Genomic DNA, 18,458 nt, shown 5'->3' with positions numbered 1-18,458 from the left:
GCAAACTTAATACATGTTGGTCCCGAAAGGTCACAAACCATCCCTCTCCACTCAGCACAGGCGGACTGGAGTGCAATGGTCACTGCCTGTGGCCTCCAGGGTGCTTTGGGAGGAGGGAAGGAGGGAAGGAAAAGGAGAGGGGAAAGGAGAGAGGGAGAGAAAGAGATGGCGAGCAAGCTAGCGCAAACTAGAGCGGGGAGGAGGGGCCAGGATGCAAATGAGGTTGGTGGGCGGGGCCAATATGCAAATAAGTCGATCGGAGCTCTGCGCCCGGCCAGCTCACACTTGGACTCTCTAAGCTCCGCGCGTGTACCCCGCCGGCACGTCCGCGCCCACGGAGCCCCTACCGGGGATTCACAGCCCACCCGCGGATCAAGATGTCCTTCCAAGGCAAGAAGAACATTCCCCGGATCACGGTGAGTCTGGTCCCCCGCCCCCGCCTCCGCCCCCGCTGCGTCTGGCGCCCCTTGCTCAGGGCTGGAGAGGCTTGCAAGCGCAGCAGACGATCCTCCGGGCCCAGCCTGTGAGTCCCACGCCTGCTCTAGTCCCCGGTCAGGCGCCAGCCTTCCCTGTCCTCTCCTTCGTGTGCTGCCAGCAGCGGAGCTCTCCAGGCCGCGCGGAACCCATTGCTCAGCGGGTTCACAGGCCCGGGGCCCGCCAGCTCTCCGGACTCGGGTGATTGGCTCAGAGAGGCGGGGTGAGCGGCCTGCTACCCGGAGCGTAGGTGGCCGGCCTCCTGCCCGGTCTTGCGTGGGGCAGATGGGGATCAAGTGCACATTGCCTGGAGCTCTATCTCCAGGATGGCCGGCGGACGCAGCCTTTGTTGGCCCCGGGCCTCAAGGCACTTGAATGTCGGATGCTGTTCCTAGAACAGCCCGTGGGCAGCCTACCCCCCTGGACGCGCCGCTTCCGAGTCTTTAGTGCTTTGTCCGAGACAAAGCGATTTAGCACTGACTACTAGATCTGATGCCCCTGGAGGCCCCGAGTCCCTGAATGAAGCTGGGTTCGGAGACTCCACGGGAGGTAAGTACTAACTGACCACTCTGATCAGCATCCCTTCAGCACCGCCTTTCAGGACAGACCTCCCCAACACAGACATGCAGAAAGCAGAAGGTCAGTGTGTCCACCCGGCTGGCCTGGAAACAAAGCCTTCTCACAGGAGGGGGTGGGGGACGACGCCTGGGAGGAAGAGAGGGAGACTCCTGGAATCAGCTGGACCAGGTCAGGGAGCTCTAGGAGTTCTCATAAAAGCTCTGGACTTGTTCTCAGCATAAGAGCTCTGGAGTCTAATCAGGTTGTTGGGGAGGTCAGCTCCCTAGCCTTCTGGGGGGAGTTCTCTCCTTTAGAAAGTGGGGGAAAAAGCCTCAAAGAGGAAAGAGGCCCCTCTCACAGGGACCAGAATTAGTTCCTGCCTCTTGACTGCCTACTCCTAGGGATTCAGGCTTAAGGAGGAAGTGCCATCAGCCAGCTGGCAGTGAGTGGGGATGGTGATGGCAGACTCCTGCCGAGTCAGGCAGTCCTGTTCATGATGATGGAGTGGGCTCGCTGGAACGTCCATTCATCTAGATGGGGCCTGTCACAGCATCACATGTTCTTTCTGGTGCCTGAAAACTGGAGTCTAATATAGGGACCCCAGAACTCAAGACTTCTGGCTCAGGGATTTCACCTAATGGCTGAGTTTTCCTGAGAATGGCTAGAACAAGGGGGAAGTGGAGGGGTGTGGTCCAGAGTAGCAGCCCTGCAAAGTGGGTGGCCGTGGTAGGCCTGGGTAGACACTGGTGCTCAGTGGGACTGATCAGTGAGCATCTGCAGCCAGGCTACGTATGGTCAACAAGCTACTTCCACAATGGGCCAAATGGTAAGTCCTGTCAGCTTTGTGGGCCGTACCATGTCTCTCTCACTTAAGGACTCCTGGACAGGGTAGTTTCATGGACATGAATAAATCTGTGAACTTCATCAGTAGACACGGAAATGTGGATTTTATAAAATGTTTACAAGTCATTCTTTTCAGTTTTCCCACAACCAATGTAAAACTTGAAAGCTGTTTGTGATTCTGGGCTGTACAGGCAGAGGGCTGAGTGGCATGGGCTGGGCCATAGTTGCCAGGCCTTTCTTTGGAAGACTGTGGTCATGGTAGAACAGGAGAACCCCGAGAATTCAGCCCAAACACTCGGCTGTTGGTCAGAACAGTGAACTCTACCCCATCCTTGTAGGCTCACGGGGTTCTGCTTGCCACACTCTCAGCTGGTTCTCGTGGCCTCAGACTATAGGTATAACAAGTAGATTCAGGTAATACAGAACTCAAGCTGGCCTGGAGGCCTGGCCCGGCTGCCACATGGACTGCAGGAATTTGTGGCCAGGCCTCCTTGTTTATTTAGTGTAGAGTGCCTTCCCTGGGCCGTTCACAGGGAGAGTTGTGGCTCATGATGGGTAGGAAAGGGACATCAGTAGGTCTCCCCCTCACATGTGGTTCTGCATGTGTGTCTCCATTTCCTGTGTGTTTCCACTGTTCTCCACCAAAGCTAGGCCATCAGTTCTGAGGTCCATGTAGAGTTCCCCTGCAGTTTCCTCTTTCTGCCTGACCCGTCCCTCCTGGTTGGTCTCAGACATGTCTGTCTTATGGGTGCTAAGCATTGGGACCAAACCGATTCCATGCCTCCATTTTTTAAAATTTATTTATTTTTATTTTATGTGTGTTGATTGGTATTTTGCCTGCATGTATGTTTATGTGGAGTTACAGACAGTTGTGAACTGCCATGTGGGTGCTGGGAATTGAACCCAGGTCCTCTGGAGGAACAGTCAGTGCTCTTAACCAGTGAGCCATCTCTCCAGCCCCCCCATGCCTCCATTTTGAGGAGGTTAGCCCACAGGGAGCTGGCCTTACCCACAAACCCTCTCTTTACCCATGGGAATGTCTTCACACTGCCTCAGAGCCTGTGACCATCTGATCCACAGCCCCTCCCTCCATCCTTCATGCCCATGGCCTCTCTATTTGTTAGTTCTTCACATCAACTCCCAGCAACCCGTCCAATCTGTTTTCTCATACTCATGTACCTAACACTGGCCAAGAGCCTCTTGCCTTCCCTGAACAACCCAGGAAGCCACTCAAGCAGCTGTCCTGCCCCCCTTTCCATATCCTAATCCATTTTCTTCCTACAGCCCAGGTGATCTCTGCATCAGTTAGAAACAATCAAATGCTTCTGCCCAGTGCCATCCCATCGACCCCCAAACCTTGGATGTCCCAACTTGCACAGCTCTGATGCCTGCTCTTCCCATTAGTTATAGCCCTCATGTTCTTCTGAGGCTTAAAACCAACCCAAGGTCGAGCAGCGGTGGCACACGCCTTTAATCCTAGCACTTGGGAGGCAGAGCCAGGCAGATCTCTGTGAGTTCGAGGCCAGCCTGGTCTACAGAGTGAGTTCCAGGACAGGCACCAAAAGTACAAAAAGAAACCCTGTCTCAAAAAACCAAAAAAACAAACCAACCAACAAACAAACAAAAAAAACCAACCCAAGCACTTTCCTGCCTCCGGGGCCTTTGTACAGCTGCTTCCAATCCCTCCACTTCTGCCACACCACGCTAGTTCCCCAGAAAAACCCTTGTGATGCTCAGGGTGACTTGAATTCCTCTCATCCTATCTTTGTGCTCTTCTGTCTGTTCTGAGGGACTCTGGACGAGGAGGTCTTATGCCATGAACACATCCTGTAATTGGTCTTTCCACAGAAGCTGCCCTGTCCATGCTGTCCTTAGTGGAGAGTGGTAAAGACACACTGCCTCCATCTCTCTGTCCCTAGGCTACAACCTCTGGAGTCAAGGCTAAGATGTCTGGAGTCTGCTCTGCCCCACACCTTCTGGCACCGTCATGGGCCTGTAGCACTGTGGTATAACAGTTTGGCCCTGTTATTGCCCACCTAGCTTTGTCAGTACAGTAGTGAGGGACGCAGCCAGGTGCCCCTTGATAATGGTGAGGTCACCAGCACTCTCCGTAGGCAGGTCTTCTCTCTGATAGTCAGATGGAAGGTCTCAATGCAGCAGCTGCTTCCTCACACTGTCACCAACACGGCTTTGCCATGCTGTTCTCACTCAGCCCCCGCCCTCAGCATCTGCTGAACAGTTAGTGCCAGGGCCACACGGCTCTGAGCACCCTGTTTTGGAGTACTGCAAACCAACCTTTGAGTGGGTTCTCAGGGCTACAAAATGCATCGAAACATTTCAGTCAATCTAGGGGGAGCAGCTCCTGATCGTCCAGAAAGTCTCCATCAGCAACCCCTTGTTTTATCTCTTGTCAGAGTGACCGCCTTCTCATCAAAGGTGGGAAGATTGTGAATGATGACCAGTCCTTTTATGCTGATCTGTATGTGGAAGATGGTCTGATTAAGTAAGTTTCTACACAGGAGTATTTATAGATATGAGTACATGTGAATGTTGGTTACCTGGCACTCAGGTGTCTGCTTGGAGGTGAAAACCATGCAAATGCATTCTTTTCCAAAACCCTGACCCTGGGAACAATCCTTGAAGCATAGCAATCTTGCCAGATAATCACAAGGCCTTGAGTAACACAATGGGTCCAGTGTCCATGTATCTTTATATTATCACAGCACTTAGTACAAGTCTGGGCTCCTGCAGATGAGCAGAAAAAACTGACCTGTTCCCATCTCTGCTTTCTGTGTCATGGAGCTCCAGCATGGGTGTAGACAACACCAGGGACTCCAGTTATGGTCAGTAGACAGCAAACAGGGGCTTCAGTGGAGACCAGGAGGAAAGCCATGTTGGCACAGCCCTGGGCCCTACACACTGCCCTCCCGGGAGAGTGAGTTTTAGTCTCTAGCATCTGGACAGGCAGGTTGTTGTTGTTGTTGTTGTTCTTCTTCTTCTTCTTCTTCCTCCTCCTCCTCCTCCTCCTCCTCCTCCTCCTCCTCCTCTTCTTTTTTTTTTTTTTTTTTTTTTTTTTTACTGAGACAGGGTTTCTCTGTGTAGTTTTGGTGCCTGTCCTGGATCTCGCTCTGTAGACCAGGCTGGCCTCGAACTCACAGAGATCTACCTGGCTCTGCCTCCTGATTGCCAGGATTAAAGGTGTGCACCACCAACACCCAGCTAAGCCCTCACTTCTTAGAACCACTGCATGGAGCTTGCTCGAGTTCTTATCTGCGCTCTCTATGAAGTGACCACTCTTTTTTGTTGCTTTCAGACAAATTGGAGAAAACCTCATCGTCCCTGGGGGCATCAAAACCATCGATGCTCATGGCCTGATGGTACTGCCTGGGGGAGTTGACGTCCACACCCGGCTGCAGATGCCTGTGCTGGGCATGACCCCAGCTGACGATTTCTGTCAGGGCACCAAGGCGGCCCTAGCGGGCGGGACCACTATGATACGTGAGTGTGCAGGCCTCTTGCCAGGCAGTCATGGAGTCTTGAATGACACAATGGCTCTGGCTTCTGCGTACATTTTTGTGTTATCACAACACTTAGTACGAGGCTAGGTTTCTATGGATGCTTAGGCGTGCTGGGACAGTGCATGGCCATTTCTTTGTTGCACGAAGTGGTTTTTCTCGGTTCTGTTGCTCTATTGTATCTCCATCTAAAACATGCTGGGCACACCCCTGCCGTCCCTGCTTTTCTTTCTGGCCCAGTTGCCTTGGCTAGCCCTAGGATGCTGATGGGCTCTGGATAAGCCGATGTGTGCCCACTTACTCCTTCCAGGGGACTGGCTTCCGGCTAGGAACTGGGATTCAGAGATCCCAGTGCTCTGAACCAGGAGAGTTGAGCCTGAACCTCGCCTCTGATATCTGTTTGCAGTAAGTTCTTGCCTGTGTGAAGAACTGAGGCTGTGCTGTTTGAAACAGGACATTTATCCCGCCCTGTTTGAACTCCTTCTGTGCACATCTCCGGATTTGGTCTCAATATTATGTATGACTCCACATACTCATGCTGTATGCCTTCACGGCAGGAGGAAAGGGTCTCTCCTCTCCTCTAGGGTCTGAGGATGAAAGATTGACCACACAAATTGCTTTGTGCACCTGCAGCACGGTAAATACTGTCCCTGCTGCTACCAGGGAGTACAGTCTGGAGACTCCCGGGTACTTCACAACAACACTCAGCCATTGCTACCACTACAGCTTGGTTTGGTTAACTCGGTCACAGACTGGAGGAAACTGAGCAGCAAGGTGGTCACCTCAGGCTCCTGCTGCTGGAGGGCATGTGGTGGGCCAGGGCGGCTAGCACAGCTGCACTGTTAGCATCCCCTGGTTGGGCGGCGTCTCCGGAAACACCAATGGCATGCACACAAGGCTGAAGCATAGGCCATGTGGTGCTTGTGCCCACTCCCAGGGTCCTGGCGGCTGATCTGTGCGATGGACAAACGGAGTGGGGTACAGGGAGTATGGCATGGAGGTGGAACAGCCGCTGGTTCCTGAAGTGCACCGTTTGGTTTAGTAGCCCCTCAGCTCTCTCCTGGCACATCCCACGATTTGGCCAGCGAGCAGTGTTTGGACCTTGGAATGGGAAGGAGATGGCATGATGGCCGTGTACAGGAATGATTGGTGCTATTTGGGGCTTGTGGAGTCAGTGAGGCCGTGGGGACTGACTCGGTGGAGGAAGTTTTCTAGAAGCATGCAGGTCCACAGGGCCAGCACTGTGGACAGCTAAAACCCCTGACTGTCACTGCTGTTCTGCGAGGAGCCAAGGTCTGCAGAAAGTGGGGTGATTTGAACTCAGGCTCCCCCTCTCGGTACTCTACTCAGAGAGGCTGGAGAGATGTGTGACAGAAGATAGCTATAAGCTGATGGGAACAGGGGACAGAAATACCTATGAGCTGACTGGAAGGAAGTGGGAAGGTGGCAGGGCAGGACCTCCCTTGGCCATGTCTTCCTCAAACCCCACTCTGGTCTCCAGAATGCAAACCCAAATCCCCCTTGGAGACAGTAGTGGGACAGCTTGGCCAGGCTTGGGGGCCTGGCTGAACATGCTGCCCCTCCACAGTGGACCATGTGTTTCCCGAGGCTGGTGTGAGCCTACTGGCGGCCTATGAGCAGTGGAGGGAGCGAGCGGACAGTGCAGCCTGCTGTGATTACTCCTTACATGTGGACATTCCCCGCTGGCATGAGAGTACCAGAGAGGAGCTGGAGGCCCTAGTCAGGGACAAAGGTGAGCGGCAGTGATGGGGGGGTGGTACCTGAGGATCTCTATGCCTACAGGGAGAAGAAGGGTGAGCGGCAGTGATGGGGGGTGGTACCTGAGGATCTCTATGCCTACAGGGAGAAGGGTGAGTGGCAGTGATGGGGGGTGGTACCTGAGGATCACTATGCCTACAGGCAGACTGAGATCCTTCTAGATCCCCTGGGATTTGCTGCAGTCTGCCAGCCTGATCTGAAGGCAGGCATGTAGGAACTGAGTTGGAGAAGAATCGCTCAAAGTCAACTGTACTTTCAAAGACTCCGGACGAGGAGGTCCTATGCCATGAACACATCCTGTAATTGGTCTTCTCACAGAAGCTGCCCTGACCATGCTGCCCTTGGCTCTCTGTTTTCTAGAGAAGAGATGCCCAGAAGACAAAGAAGCAGCCACACTTCCTATCACTTGGGTTTTTCTATTAAGAGGTTCTTTAAAGCTCTGTATTGAAACTGACTCACCTGTAAATAAAGATTGGCTCCATTCTACACAATCGTCCTAAAGCTAAAACCACACCAGAGTTTCTCAGTGGGCTTGACAAAAGGTCATAGTGTGCTGGATGCTTGTCCTATCACTGTGTCCCACACAGTGTCTGTAGCTCATAGACGAGCACACTCATAAGGGACTCTGCTGCCTGTGTGCTGTGGCCCCGAGGCCATCTCCTTTAGGCTGCAGTTCCCAGAGAATGACAGTCCTCACACTGGTGCCCTTTGGAGCCTAGGGCCCCACGCCTCCTCCACCAGGGTATAGTGAAATCTGCTGTCCAGAAACAGACTCCCTGCAGCCTCGTATCTCTGAACCAGGTGGCTGCAGAGCTCCCTCTCCCTATCAGGGTTGCCTTCTAATCAGACATTGCCATCAGACATCGTGTGCAAGTTACCACCTGGGAGGATGGCACAGAATGACTCGGTTCTCCCCAGTGTGACCAACATTATTACTGTCTATCCAGCAAGGGGGACAGGGCTCTGGGCTGGGTGGGTTTAGGGCTGCCTTGAGGCCCCAACGGACCTTCATAGGTCCTGGTCCTGGGAGGTGGGCAGATTCTGGCTGTCCCAGAGTTAGGAAGGCTCAGCCTTGCTCCGCTCCTGATTGGACTCCAATATTGTGAACCTCAGCCCCTCTTCCTCCTGTGTGTCTGAGGTCTCAGCCCTGCCCTTCTCAGAGTTATCATGAACATTCACTATGAGCTGTGGTACAGTGAAGCAGGACTAAGGACCTGTAGGCAGGTGACATGCCAGATGGCCCAGGAGAGGCTCCCCCAGCATGCCAGGTCTGGCTGCCTTCCCCGAAGGGAGAGGATGGGGCTGCAAGCCAATTACACTGCTCTGTGTCTTACAGAGTGGAGATCTGCCTGACAGGTGGTGGCGATGGTGGGTATAGTCTTACCTGTGTGCCCACTAGGTGGACAAACAGTCCGATCTTGAGCAGCAGTGAGGGAATGGCTGGGGCATAGCGGACTCTGTCCCCATGTGGCTTGTTGATGTGGGGAAGGTCTGCCTGCAGGAGGCTATGCTATCCAGCACAGCTTCTGTGGGAGACATGTCCCCGTCTCTGGGCTCCTGGCCTGGTGTCTGAGCCCCTCTAGCCTCTTTTCCAGGTGTGAATTCCTTCCTGGTCTTCATGGCATACAAGGACAGGTGCCAGTGTACTGACGGTCAGGTGAGGCCAAGTCCAGAGGGAATGAACAAGTGGGGTGTCTTGGGCTGTTGCTGGAGGGACAACCCTACAAACACGGGACCCTCTGTCTGCCTTCTTCACAGATGTATGAAATCTTCAGCCTCATCCGGGACCTGGGAGCCTTGGCCCAAGTGCATGCAGAAAATGGGGACATCGTGGAGGAGGTGTGAGAGGCTATGATGCCCCCGGGCTTGGCTGGGTGGGTCAAGCTGGTGCCTAGTGTGTGAGCCCCAGTGGGCAGGCAAAGCTGAGTGGAGACCTTATGAGAGCTGTGACCTTTGTGATACTTGGATGGGAGCAAGATGTCTAAGGCAGAAGGGAATAGTAAGTCAGAGGTCAAACAACCCGTGAGTTAGGGAGTCTTAAAGGACATTGAAACCACAACATAGGTTTTTCCACGATGTCACAGATCTTACCAAAGTACCCTTATCAGTCCCTTGGAAGACTGCAGTGTGATACCCAGGGTCAGGAAGGGTAAGGGGGGCTGGCTGGCTGCCAGTAGCCTGTACCTTGGGCCAGTCTTCCCCAAGTCCACTCTGTTATGCATTCTTTGTGGTTGTTCTATTCTGGGATGTTCAGGGCCATGGTCTATGGTCAAGGTATGGGGCTTGCTGCCAGGCACCTCATATCCAGGGCCTGGGATCCTTGGGGCTGGAGCAAAGCATCCTATTGGTCATTTAGGAACAGAAGCGCCTCCTGGATCAAGGCATCACTGGCCCTGAGGGCCATGTCCTCAGCCACCCAGAAGAGGTAAGTCTGCCCTGCTGAGAATACCATTTCCCCCCCAGCCCTGGGCTAAGTTGGCCCTGCTTCATGGCCTAAGCTGTACCTTGCTCATCCTCTCCTCATCTTGGAGGCTTAATACAATGACATTCCAGTATCCATCTCAACCACTTGTCGCCCCACAGCCCTTACCTGAGGCAAGAAGGCAGTGTGCACTTGGGCCCTGAGAACTGTGTGGGTCAGCCCACATTCTAGACACTGAGCCCAAGGCTGGGCCCTTGCTCCAACAGGGATGCATGCCTCCAGTGCCTCCAGTCTTGGGGGTGATCTTTGGGTGTCCCAGAACTCCCCTGGTCAGGAAGTCTCAAGGATTCTTGGGTTCTGATTGTCCTCTCCCTTCCCCATCTTCAGGTAGAGGCCGAGGCTGTGTACAGAGCAGTCACCATTGCCAAGCAGGCCAATTGCCCACTGTACATCACCAAGGTGATGAGCAAGGGAGCGGCTGACATGGTCGCCCAAGCCAAACGCAGGGGTGAGTGCCAGCGCTCGCTTCCTACATATTCCTACCCTCCCTGAGCTCTGCTGAGAATTGAGGACCTCCAGGCGCTAAGGAGGGAAGACCCAGTGGAAAAACAGGCCTCCTCATGGGGCACCTGCTTATGCTAGTCCTAGGTGAGCAAACTCAAGGGACGTTTAGGAGCCCTGTGTCCCCATGAGGGATGGGGCTGGACCTGAGTCTCCAGCCTTGTTAGAGTAATAACTGCCTGCTAGGGGTCCTTAGCAAACTGGGGCCCTGTGTGTCTGTTCCTGGGTGACCCAAGGGCAGAATTCTGAGTGTGTAACTAAGAGGAGTTCTCAATTCCACAGCAGGGCTCACTTTCATATTTGCTATGGGTTCAGGAGCTGGGGTACACATCCTGAGGACTGAGGGGCTCCCTGATGGTAACACCTAGACTAGTTAGAGGCAGACACCTAAGTCCTGGCACGTCCATAGCTATGGTTTCCAGGGGCTAGACTGTGTGACTCACAGAGAGTCTGTGAGCTCAGAGGGCCAGAGAAGCCCCAGCAGTCACCAGGGCACTGGAGAGGGCCAGGATTGGGGCATAGGACCAAGGTCATGTATAAAGAGGCAGCATGTTCAATAACAATGGAGGATCTGGCATCCATTCCCCACCCTGTCTCATAATGAGACCTCATTTCCTAGGCCTGCCTTGAGACTGTGGAGTCCTGGGGTGGAAACGGGTGTGTACAGGGACAAGTGTTCTTCCCAAAGATTGGCACAGAAACCCACCAGGTTTACAAGTTACAAGATCAGTAGCGGTGCCAGCACAGGTTGAGCAGGGCCTGCAGGGCTCGCCCAGGAGCCTCACTCCTCCTCCCAAGAAGATACTCTGCAGCAGGGCCGGTCCCCACGCCACTCTGAGCCTGGTGCTTTCCCATTCATTTACAGGAACAGCCTCAGCCTAGTTCAGAGCTCTGGTACTATGCCCAGGCCTGGGACTCAAGGCCTCTCTGTCTGAATTGACAGATTTAATTGGTCAAGTCCTATTCTGCGGCCCAGAGGGAGTGCCCAGCAGCCTGACCCCTAGCGGAGGTTGTGGGTATGGAAAGGATCGTTGTCTCAGCCACTATACTGAGATCCACCCCACAGGGCCAATGACTACTCAGGGGCTCTCGAAAAGAGCACAGGCTTTCCCTGGCCATGTAGACAAGGAACAGAGAGGTAGCAGTGTGAGACCCATGCTGTGCTCAGGCTCCTAGTGGGTGCAGGTTGGTGGGGTGCCTGCCACAAGCCTTGCTCACTTTAGGGGTGGTCGTCTTTGGGGAACCTATCACTGCCAGCCTGGGCACTGATGGCTCACACTACTGGAGCAAGAACTGGGCCAAGGCTGCGGCCTTCGTCACTTCACCCCCTATCAACCCGGACCCCACCACTGCAGACCACCTCGCCTCCCTGCTGTCCAGGTGAGCAGCCACCCCACCAAAGCTCAGGTCAGCCTGAGGCCTCCAGGTGCCCCCCAGAGGAATCCCAGGCTTCTGCAGGAAGGCCGGTTGGGGAGGTACAAGGCTTTCTGGTCCCAGCTGGGGTTCCCCTGCTCTTAGCCCCTCATGATTCTGTTCTTGCCCTCCATACTAGGCCCACATTGTCCATTCTCTCCCCTCCGTACTTAAGTACCAGCTCAGATCTCTCCTAGTCTTGGCTGGCTGCCTAGGAGGCTGGAGCTGACCCAGCGGTGGCCAGTTCGGGAGGGCCAGCCCCTGGGCCACTCTGACCCTGGCTTGTTCGCAGTGGGGACCTCCAGGTAACGGGCAGTGCACACTGTACGTTCACTACTGCGCAGAAGGCCGTTGGCAAAGACAACTTCACGCTCATTCCGGAGGGTATCAATGGTATAGAAGAGCGCATGTCTGTGGTCTGGGAGAAATGTGTGGTAAGTCTAGGCCTGGGGGCATGGGGGTGTGGCAAGGGCTGTCAGCAGCATGCTGTGGGAGGACTCTCCTGCCAGAAATGCTCATGAGAGAGACCAGCCTTATCTCTTCAAGCCTTAACTTAGCAGTCCACGACACCTGGTATCCTCGAGACGATAATGTCACATCTGTGGATTCCCCTGTGGAGGTTAATATTGTCATATTCATCACCCTGCATACCATAAGTATGTAATTGTTACATGTTAATGAAAAACTTTAAAATTTTAAGAAGAATTCATTATAGCTAGGCAAAGTGGTGCAGGCCTGCAGCCCAGTACCCTGGAAGCTAACATGGGAATATTTAAAGTCAGCCTGAGCTACATAGCAGAACCTTGTCAGGAAGAAAGGTAGGAAGGAGAGGAGGGAGGGAGGGAGGGAGGGAAGGAGGGAGGGAGGGAGGGAGGAAGGAAGGAAGGAAGGAAGGAAGGAAGGAAGGAAGGAAGGAAGGAAGGAAGGAAGGAAGAAGGCAAGCGGGTATACAGGCAGGCATGTACACAGGCAGAGGTTTAGAGGACAGGTCTTCTTCCTCTGCATCTTGGTCCCTGTCTTGAGATCATCCCTCTGCCACACCTAAAAACCAGAGCGACTGTCACAGTGTCTCAAGGGGCACAGGTGTTGCTATCGAAGTATCATCATTTATTCACAGAGTCAGCTAGAAACGAGGCTGTGTCCACAGGAGCAGTCACCACTGGACTGCCTGGTCACTGTCCTTGGCGCCTCTGTCTGGGGGGGCATCCGCTGGGCTATTGCCATGGTGAGGCCATGGCTGGAGCCCCTCCTGAGCTTGGGATACTCTGTGACACCTACAGCCCAGCCTTCCCCTCAGCTGGCTCTCTTGCTTCTCAGGCTTCGGGGAAAATGGACGAGAACGAGTTTGTTGCTGTGACCAGTACGAACGCTGCCAAAGTCTTCAACTTTTACCCCAGGAAGGGGCGTGTGGCCGTGGGCTCTGATGCCGACCTGGTCATCTGGAACCCCAGGGCCACGAAAGTCATCTCTGCCAAGAGCCACAACCTGGTGAGGCCTCCGTCCTTAGCAGGGCCTAGCTGAACCTGCTTCCCAGGGGAGTTACCAGGATAGGTGGCAGGTGTCCACCCTCCACGTGGCTCTTGGTAGCCTTGACCTGTCCAGAGCCATATCTGCCCAGCACCTCGCTCAGCCAGGGTCTTGTCTCTTGCCCCCAAGGGTATATGACTGGGTCTGTTGACCCATCCTATAGATTAAGGAGACTGAGGCGGAGGGTGCCACACCTGCTTAGGCAAGGACAGGTGACCCCCTTTGACTTCATAGGAACCCCATGACTCAGGGTCGGTTGTGGGTAATTCCTTCGGTGTGTCACTTGTCTGACTCGGTTGCCTTTTTTCTGGGTGGGGCCTTAGCACAGCACGTGCAGGTTACCTGTAGTGCTGGCCAGCCCGGGGGGTCAGGGCTGAAGGAAGCTGCACATGTGGGCCTCTCCCCAGAATGTAGAGTACAACATCTTTGAAGGCGTGGAGTGCCGAGGAGTGCCCACGGTGGTCATAAGTCAGGGCAGAGTGGTGCTGGAAGACGGGAACTTGTTTGTCACCCCCGGGGCCGGCCGCTTCATCCCCCGGAAGACGTTCCCTGACTTTGTCTATAAGAGGATAAAGGCTCGCAACAGGGTAAGAAGCTGACCTGGGTGACGGGACATTAAGTGGGTGGCAGGCGTCGCGGTCTCAGTACAGTTGGTGAGCCCTGGTGTGAGGAGGTTCTGCCTCCTGGCTGACATGGCTTTGGAAGGCAGAGTGGAAGCCATCACTTGGCCAAGGCCTACTGTTTATTGCCTGTTGTAAGGGAACTGGCCAGAAGGCCCTCGGCAGGCCTGGTCCCTCCTGTGCCCATCATCAACTGCCTACTCAGTGGTGGTGGTATACCTCTTGTTACAGCTGTCTGTAGAAAATACGGACTCATTTATAACCATCTTCCTGAGTAAATTACCATAAAGATGCTAATGCCGTCCAGAGCACACCACCTGATCTCCGTTCTCCACTCCCTCCCTGAGGGGTAGGGCAGGATTGGGGACCCTAGAAGGAGCCTGTAGAGGACAGCTCTGTATGAGGAAGGCCCAGTTCCATGTGCAGAGGGAGAAGGGAACATGGTGGTGGGAAATGGTTCAGTCTTGCCCGCTGTCACCTGCTGTGTGGTGACACCCCTTCCCCCTTGCCAATAGGATCTAGTCCTGCAGGGCTGGCTCAGACCAGATTGTCAAGTAGGCCCAGGAGTCCAGAGGGAGGTGCCAGCCAGGAGCACAGGCCCATCTAACTTCCCTCATCCGGTCACTGGTCCATGCTGGGGCCCTGGGAAATGCCTCGGGCTTTGGGAACCATTTTCAGGGCAGACAGTACCTAGAACCTGTCATCCTGCCTCCTGACCACAGTTGTGACCTGGGTCTGGTTCCAGTTCCAGATGGGGCTGCTTTGCTCTCAAGTGGCCTTCCCTGAACATTTTTGTGACTGAGGTTACACTGGTGTGTGTGTGTGTGTGTGTGTGTGTGTGTGTGTGTGTGTGTGCTCACACACGCACACGCATTCAGGAACTCCTGAGAGGTATAGATGTAACCACGTGTGTTGGCTGATTGATATGCAGGGAGAGCACTGAGGAAGGAGATGTGTATGCTCCTCTGTTGCAGGGGAGCATGGGATTACTGGGCTGGGACGAGTTGGGGTGCAGAGCAGACAGGCAGGGTACCGCCCCTCCATCAACTTAACTGGCTAAACCCCCAGCTCTCTCGGCCCCACAGCTAGCAGAGATCCACGGTGTGCCCCGAGGCCTGTACGATGGGCCCGTCCATGAGGTGATGTTACCTGCCAAGCCAGGGGGTGGCACACCAGCTCGCGCATCCTGTCCGGGCAAGATCTCAGTGCCACCCGTGCGTAACCTGCATCAGTCGGGGTTCAGCCTATCTGGTGAGTTGGGTCTGGGCATGGGGTAAGAGGCTCTTCTGCCAGGTCCAGCCTGTGCCCAGAGGGCTCTAAGCTAGGGACTTGGACCTGTATATACACAGGGCAGATCCCAGGGGTGGGCCTGTGGACAGCCAGTGTGGGTCCCGTAGAGTAGGAGGCATTGACCTTGGTGAGGGGTCTCATTTGGGGCCTTGTGAGGGGCAAAGAGGGGGTGCTGCCCTGCTGTGGAATCCCATTTCTGTCCCAGCATTTGCCTTTAGGGTACTGCTGAGATGAACCTGCACCTTGAATCAATCAACCTGAGGAGGACATGTCAGCCCAGGACTAAACATAGAATGTCCAACCACCATGGAATGAGAGGTGTCACCTCTGTGGGGACCCAAGTTATAATATAGCTAGCTCCCTAAGCCCCACCATCACTAGTGAAGTGTGAGGCATGGGTCTGAGGTATGTCCTCAGCACTTGGGGACATACTGGAACGTACCTGCCATGCTGACCTATAGAGTTGGCTTTTACTAGCCGAGGGGCTTCCCAATCCCCCATTTTGCCTGCAGACCAAAGCCAGACCCTCCCCACCACTTTCCCCACTCCTGAGTAGAGGCTGCATTGCTATATTATCTTTTCTCTCTCATGTCTTTGCTTGGGAGGTGATGATAGTTCCTGGTCACCTGGTGATGTAGGATAAGGGAGAAGTCCTTCAGAATCCAAGATCATCTTGAAGGAGGGGCGAGGCCCTGCCATCACAAGGACTCAAACAGGGCAGGCTTCCTGGAGGGTTGGCCTTTGCCTTCCTGACCCCACAGATTGTAGGGTCTTTGCCTATACTTTTCAGCCTTAGGGATAAGCAGCCTGCCTGGCCACTTGCCCTATCAGCCATGACTTTGGGGGAGAAAACCAACCCAGGATGCATATTGTATGAGGTTGCATGGATACTCTGTGGTCCTGGTTTAGTGGGTGCAGCCAGCCACGTCTACCTTCCATTTTGGATGGAAGGAGAGTTGGTACTCCCCACCCCCTCCACCCCCCTTACCACACTTACTTACCCTTTCCTCAGGGTCTCAGGCTGATGATCACATCGCCAGACGTACAGCTCAGAAGATCATGGCACCCCCCGGAGGACGCTCCAACATCACTTCCCTTTCCTAGACTTGGGGTCTGGCAAGCTGGTGCTTTCCCCACTGGCAGGGGGTGGGGACCACTCACTTCAGTTAGCTCCTTCCTTTGTAGATGTTATTGTGAAAGGTGCTTAGCCTTGCCCTCCCATACCCCATAAACTCTCCCCTTGGGATCCCGGATCCCACTAAGAGGTACCCCCTCCAGAGGGCTGAATCCAGGGAGAGCTCGCTGCCAGAGTGAGAGGACTAGGCGTGGCAGTGAGCAGGTGCCTCTCGTCCACCTGCCCTTACCATGAAGGCCTTCCATGGGAGCTCTTTGCCTTGAGCCTCTGAGCCTTGCAGGGTCTGGGACTAGGCAGGGTGGGCATTTGCTGCTGCCTCCCCCTAAGGAATCACTGCCCTGTGGAAGCCCCCAAGCTTCCACCAGCTCCATGTTTCTAAGGTGCAGCTACCCCTTGGGGGCCTGTCCCCCCCGAATCCCCTGGTGTAGGGAGGAGAGCCAGTGAATGGAGCCTCCGCCTTGCGGAGCTGCTGTGACTTCAGGGATCCACCAGTTAGTTCCTCAGTGCAGGTAGCTCCCTCCCACATAGACACTTCCGAGGACCAAACCTGAGCTCCTAGAGCAGCCCCTTCTAGGGAGTTTTATGATCCCTTAGCTAAGACACTTTCCTTTTCCTACAAAGTGTGTTTCCATAGGTTTATTTAGAGTAGTGGTTTTGTACTGTGAGGAAACCATAGCCAGGGATCTGCATGCTGCTGTACCAGATGCTGGCCACCGGCCACGCCTGATGTGAGTCGGGTCAATAAAAAAGTCTGGGTTAGAAGCTGCCTGTGTGTTACCAGCCAGACTTCCCTCCGTCACAAGCATTTGCACAGGGACCAGGGAGCCCCTGCCACTACTGCCACCTCTGGCCAGCTGCATGAGATCTTGCAGTGTGGTCTCTGCCTGCTCTGGGCCGTGGGCATGCTGGACCTGAATGGTGGAAAGGGATCTTCCTCTGAGAGGGTCTTTGGCTGTGACACACAGCCAGACGGTCAGCAGGAGGACATCCATGCTCTGACTGGCCGGACTGAAACCACTCCAGCTGTGGTGAGGCAGTAAACAGGAAACTGAGGCATACCCTGCAGGTGGGATGCCGTGTGGAGAGCAGCCCAGGAGACCAGTGCAGCCGCTCACAGCCAGGCCCCATCCCAGAAGGGAAGCAGCTGGGCAGTTCCTATCAGTGCCTTCCTGAGGTTGGAATTGCTGGGTTAGCCTCCTGGCCTTAGCCTCTTCTCACGGAGGGGGTCTCAAGTTCTTCATTCCAGGTAAAGGATCCCCCTAGAAGCAGGAGGTCTTTCCCACCCTGCCTGTCCCTTCTCCTCCCCACATCCATTCTCAGCAGCAGGAACATTTCAGTGGGAGCTGACAGCTGTTGGCATCCAGGATCATAGAGTTTCTCTGGTCTTAGCAGCAACTCTACTGAAGGCCTGACACCTTTTTTTTGGGGGGGGGCACTTCCTCTGGGCCACATAAAAATGGTCAGTAAGGCTTCAGACTTGTTGTTTTTGTTTTTAAAACATAGTCTTATTATGTAGCCTTGGCCATCCTGTAGACCCAGCTGGCCTTGAACTTAGACACCTGCCTGCCTCCCAAGTGCTGGTATTAAAGGTGTGCACTACCATGCCCAGCAAGGCTTTAGACTTGAACCCTGGGCTTTGGCTGGATGCTGTGCTCCATGCCAGTCCCTTTCTACTTCCCCCAGCAAGGACAGGGGTGATGAAGGGACCCAGGAAGTGACTCCATCCCTGTCAGAATCAAAAAGGAGAGTACACTCTCCCCACAGTCGCCCCTTACACACTTAGACAAACCCCCAGAATTATTCCCTTGTGTGTGCCTGACCTCAGAACCTGGCTGCCTGAAGGGGCTGCAGGGAAGCAGTGTGGCTGGGTACTTTGTCCAGCATCCTCTGTGGGCCACGCTGTACTTAGGTGTGGGCCTCACTGGGAGCCCTATGGTTAGTCAATCCCACTGGGTGTGGGTGGTGGTGGTGGTGGTGGTAGTGGTGGTGGTGGTGGTGGTGGTGGTGGTGGTGATGGTGGTGGTGATGGTGGACCAGACGGGTCAGAGCTACCTTCTCTCTCCTGGGGCTTCAGCTCTGTTCTCAGCACAGCCAGAAATTCAGAAACTGTGGTCACTTTGGCCCCTGGTCACTTCACAGCCTGGCCAGGCAGGAGGGCGGCATTTACTGGGGTTGACTGGAACCACAGACATAGGTTCAGATACTCTGTGTGGTAACCAGGGTCGGCTACTGTCCTGGGAGGGCACCATACGTGACATGGGATCTCCCAAGTGAACCCCATAGGCCTGTGAAACCCTGGGATAGAGGGGCAGAACTCGTGC

General features: G+C 54.5%; 1 protein-coding gene across 1 annotated transcript; it reads left to right on the top strand.

Annotated features, from left to right (window-relative positions):
- Positions 1–275: 275 nt before the first annotated feature.
- Positions 276–16,899, top strand: Dpysl4 (dihydropyrimidinase like 4). Its single transcript, XM_059265047.1, has 14 exons — positions 276–416; positions 4,290–4,378; positions 5,189–5,373; positions 6,979–7,143; positions 8,765–8,826; positions 8,928–9,008; positions 9,526–9,594; positions 9,979–10,099; positions 11,376–11,532; positions 11,858–11,999; positions 12,883–13,053; positions 13,500–13,679; positions 14,798–14,963; positions 16,015–16,899. The coding sequence occupies exons 1-14, from the start codon at positions 378–380 to the stop codon at positions 16,104–16,106; spliced, it is 1,719 nt and encodes a 572-aa protein (XP_059121030.1). The 5' UTR covers positions 276–377; the 3' UTR covers positions 16,107–16,899.
- The last annotated feature ends 1,559 nt before the right edge of the window (positions 16,900–18,458 follow it).

The sequence above is a fragment of the Peromyscus eremicus genome, chromosome 1 (assembly GCF_949786415.1).
Source record: "Peromyscus eremicus chromosome 1, PerEre_H2_v1, whole genome shotgun sequence".
Taxonomy (NCBI): Eukaryota; Metazoa; Chordata; class Mammalia; order Rodentia; family Cricetidae; genus Peromyscus; species Peromyscus eremicus.
Note: the sequence above shows the minus strand (reverse complement) of the source record. Positions and strands in the feature narration are given on the sequence as shown.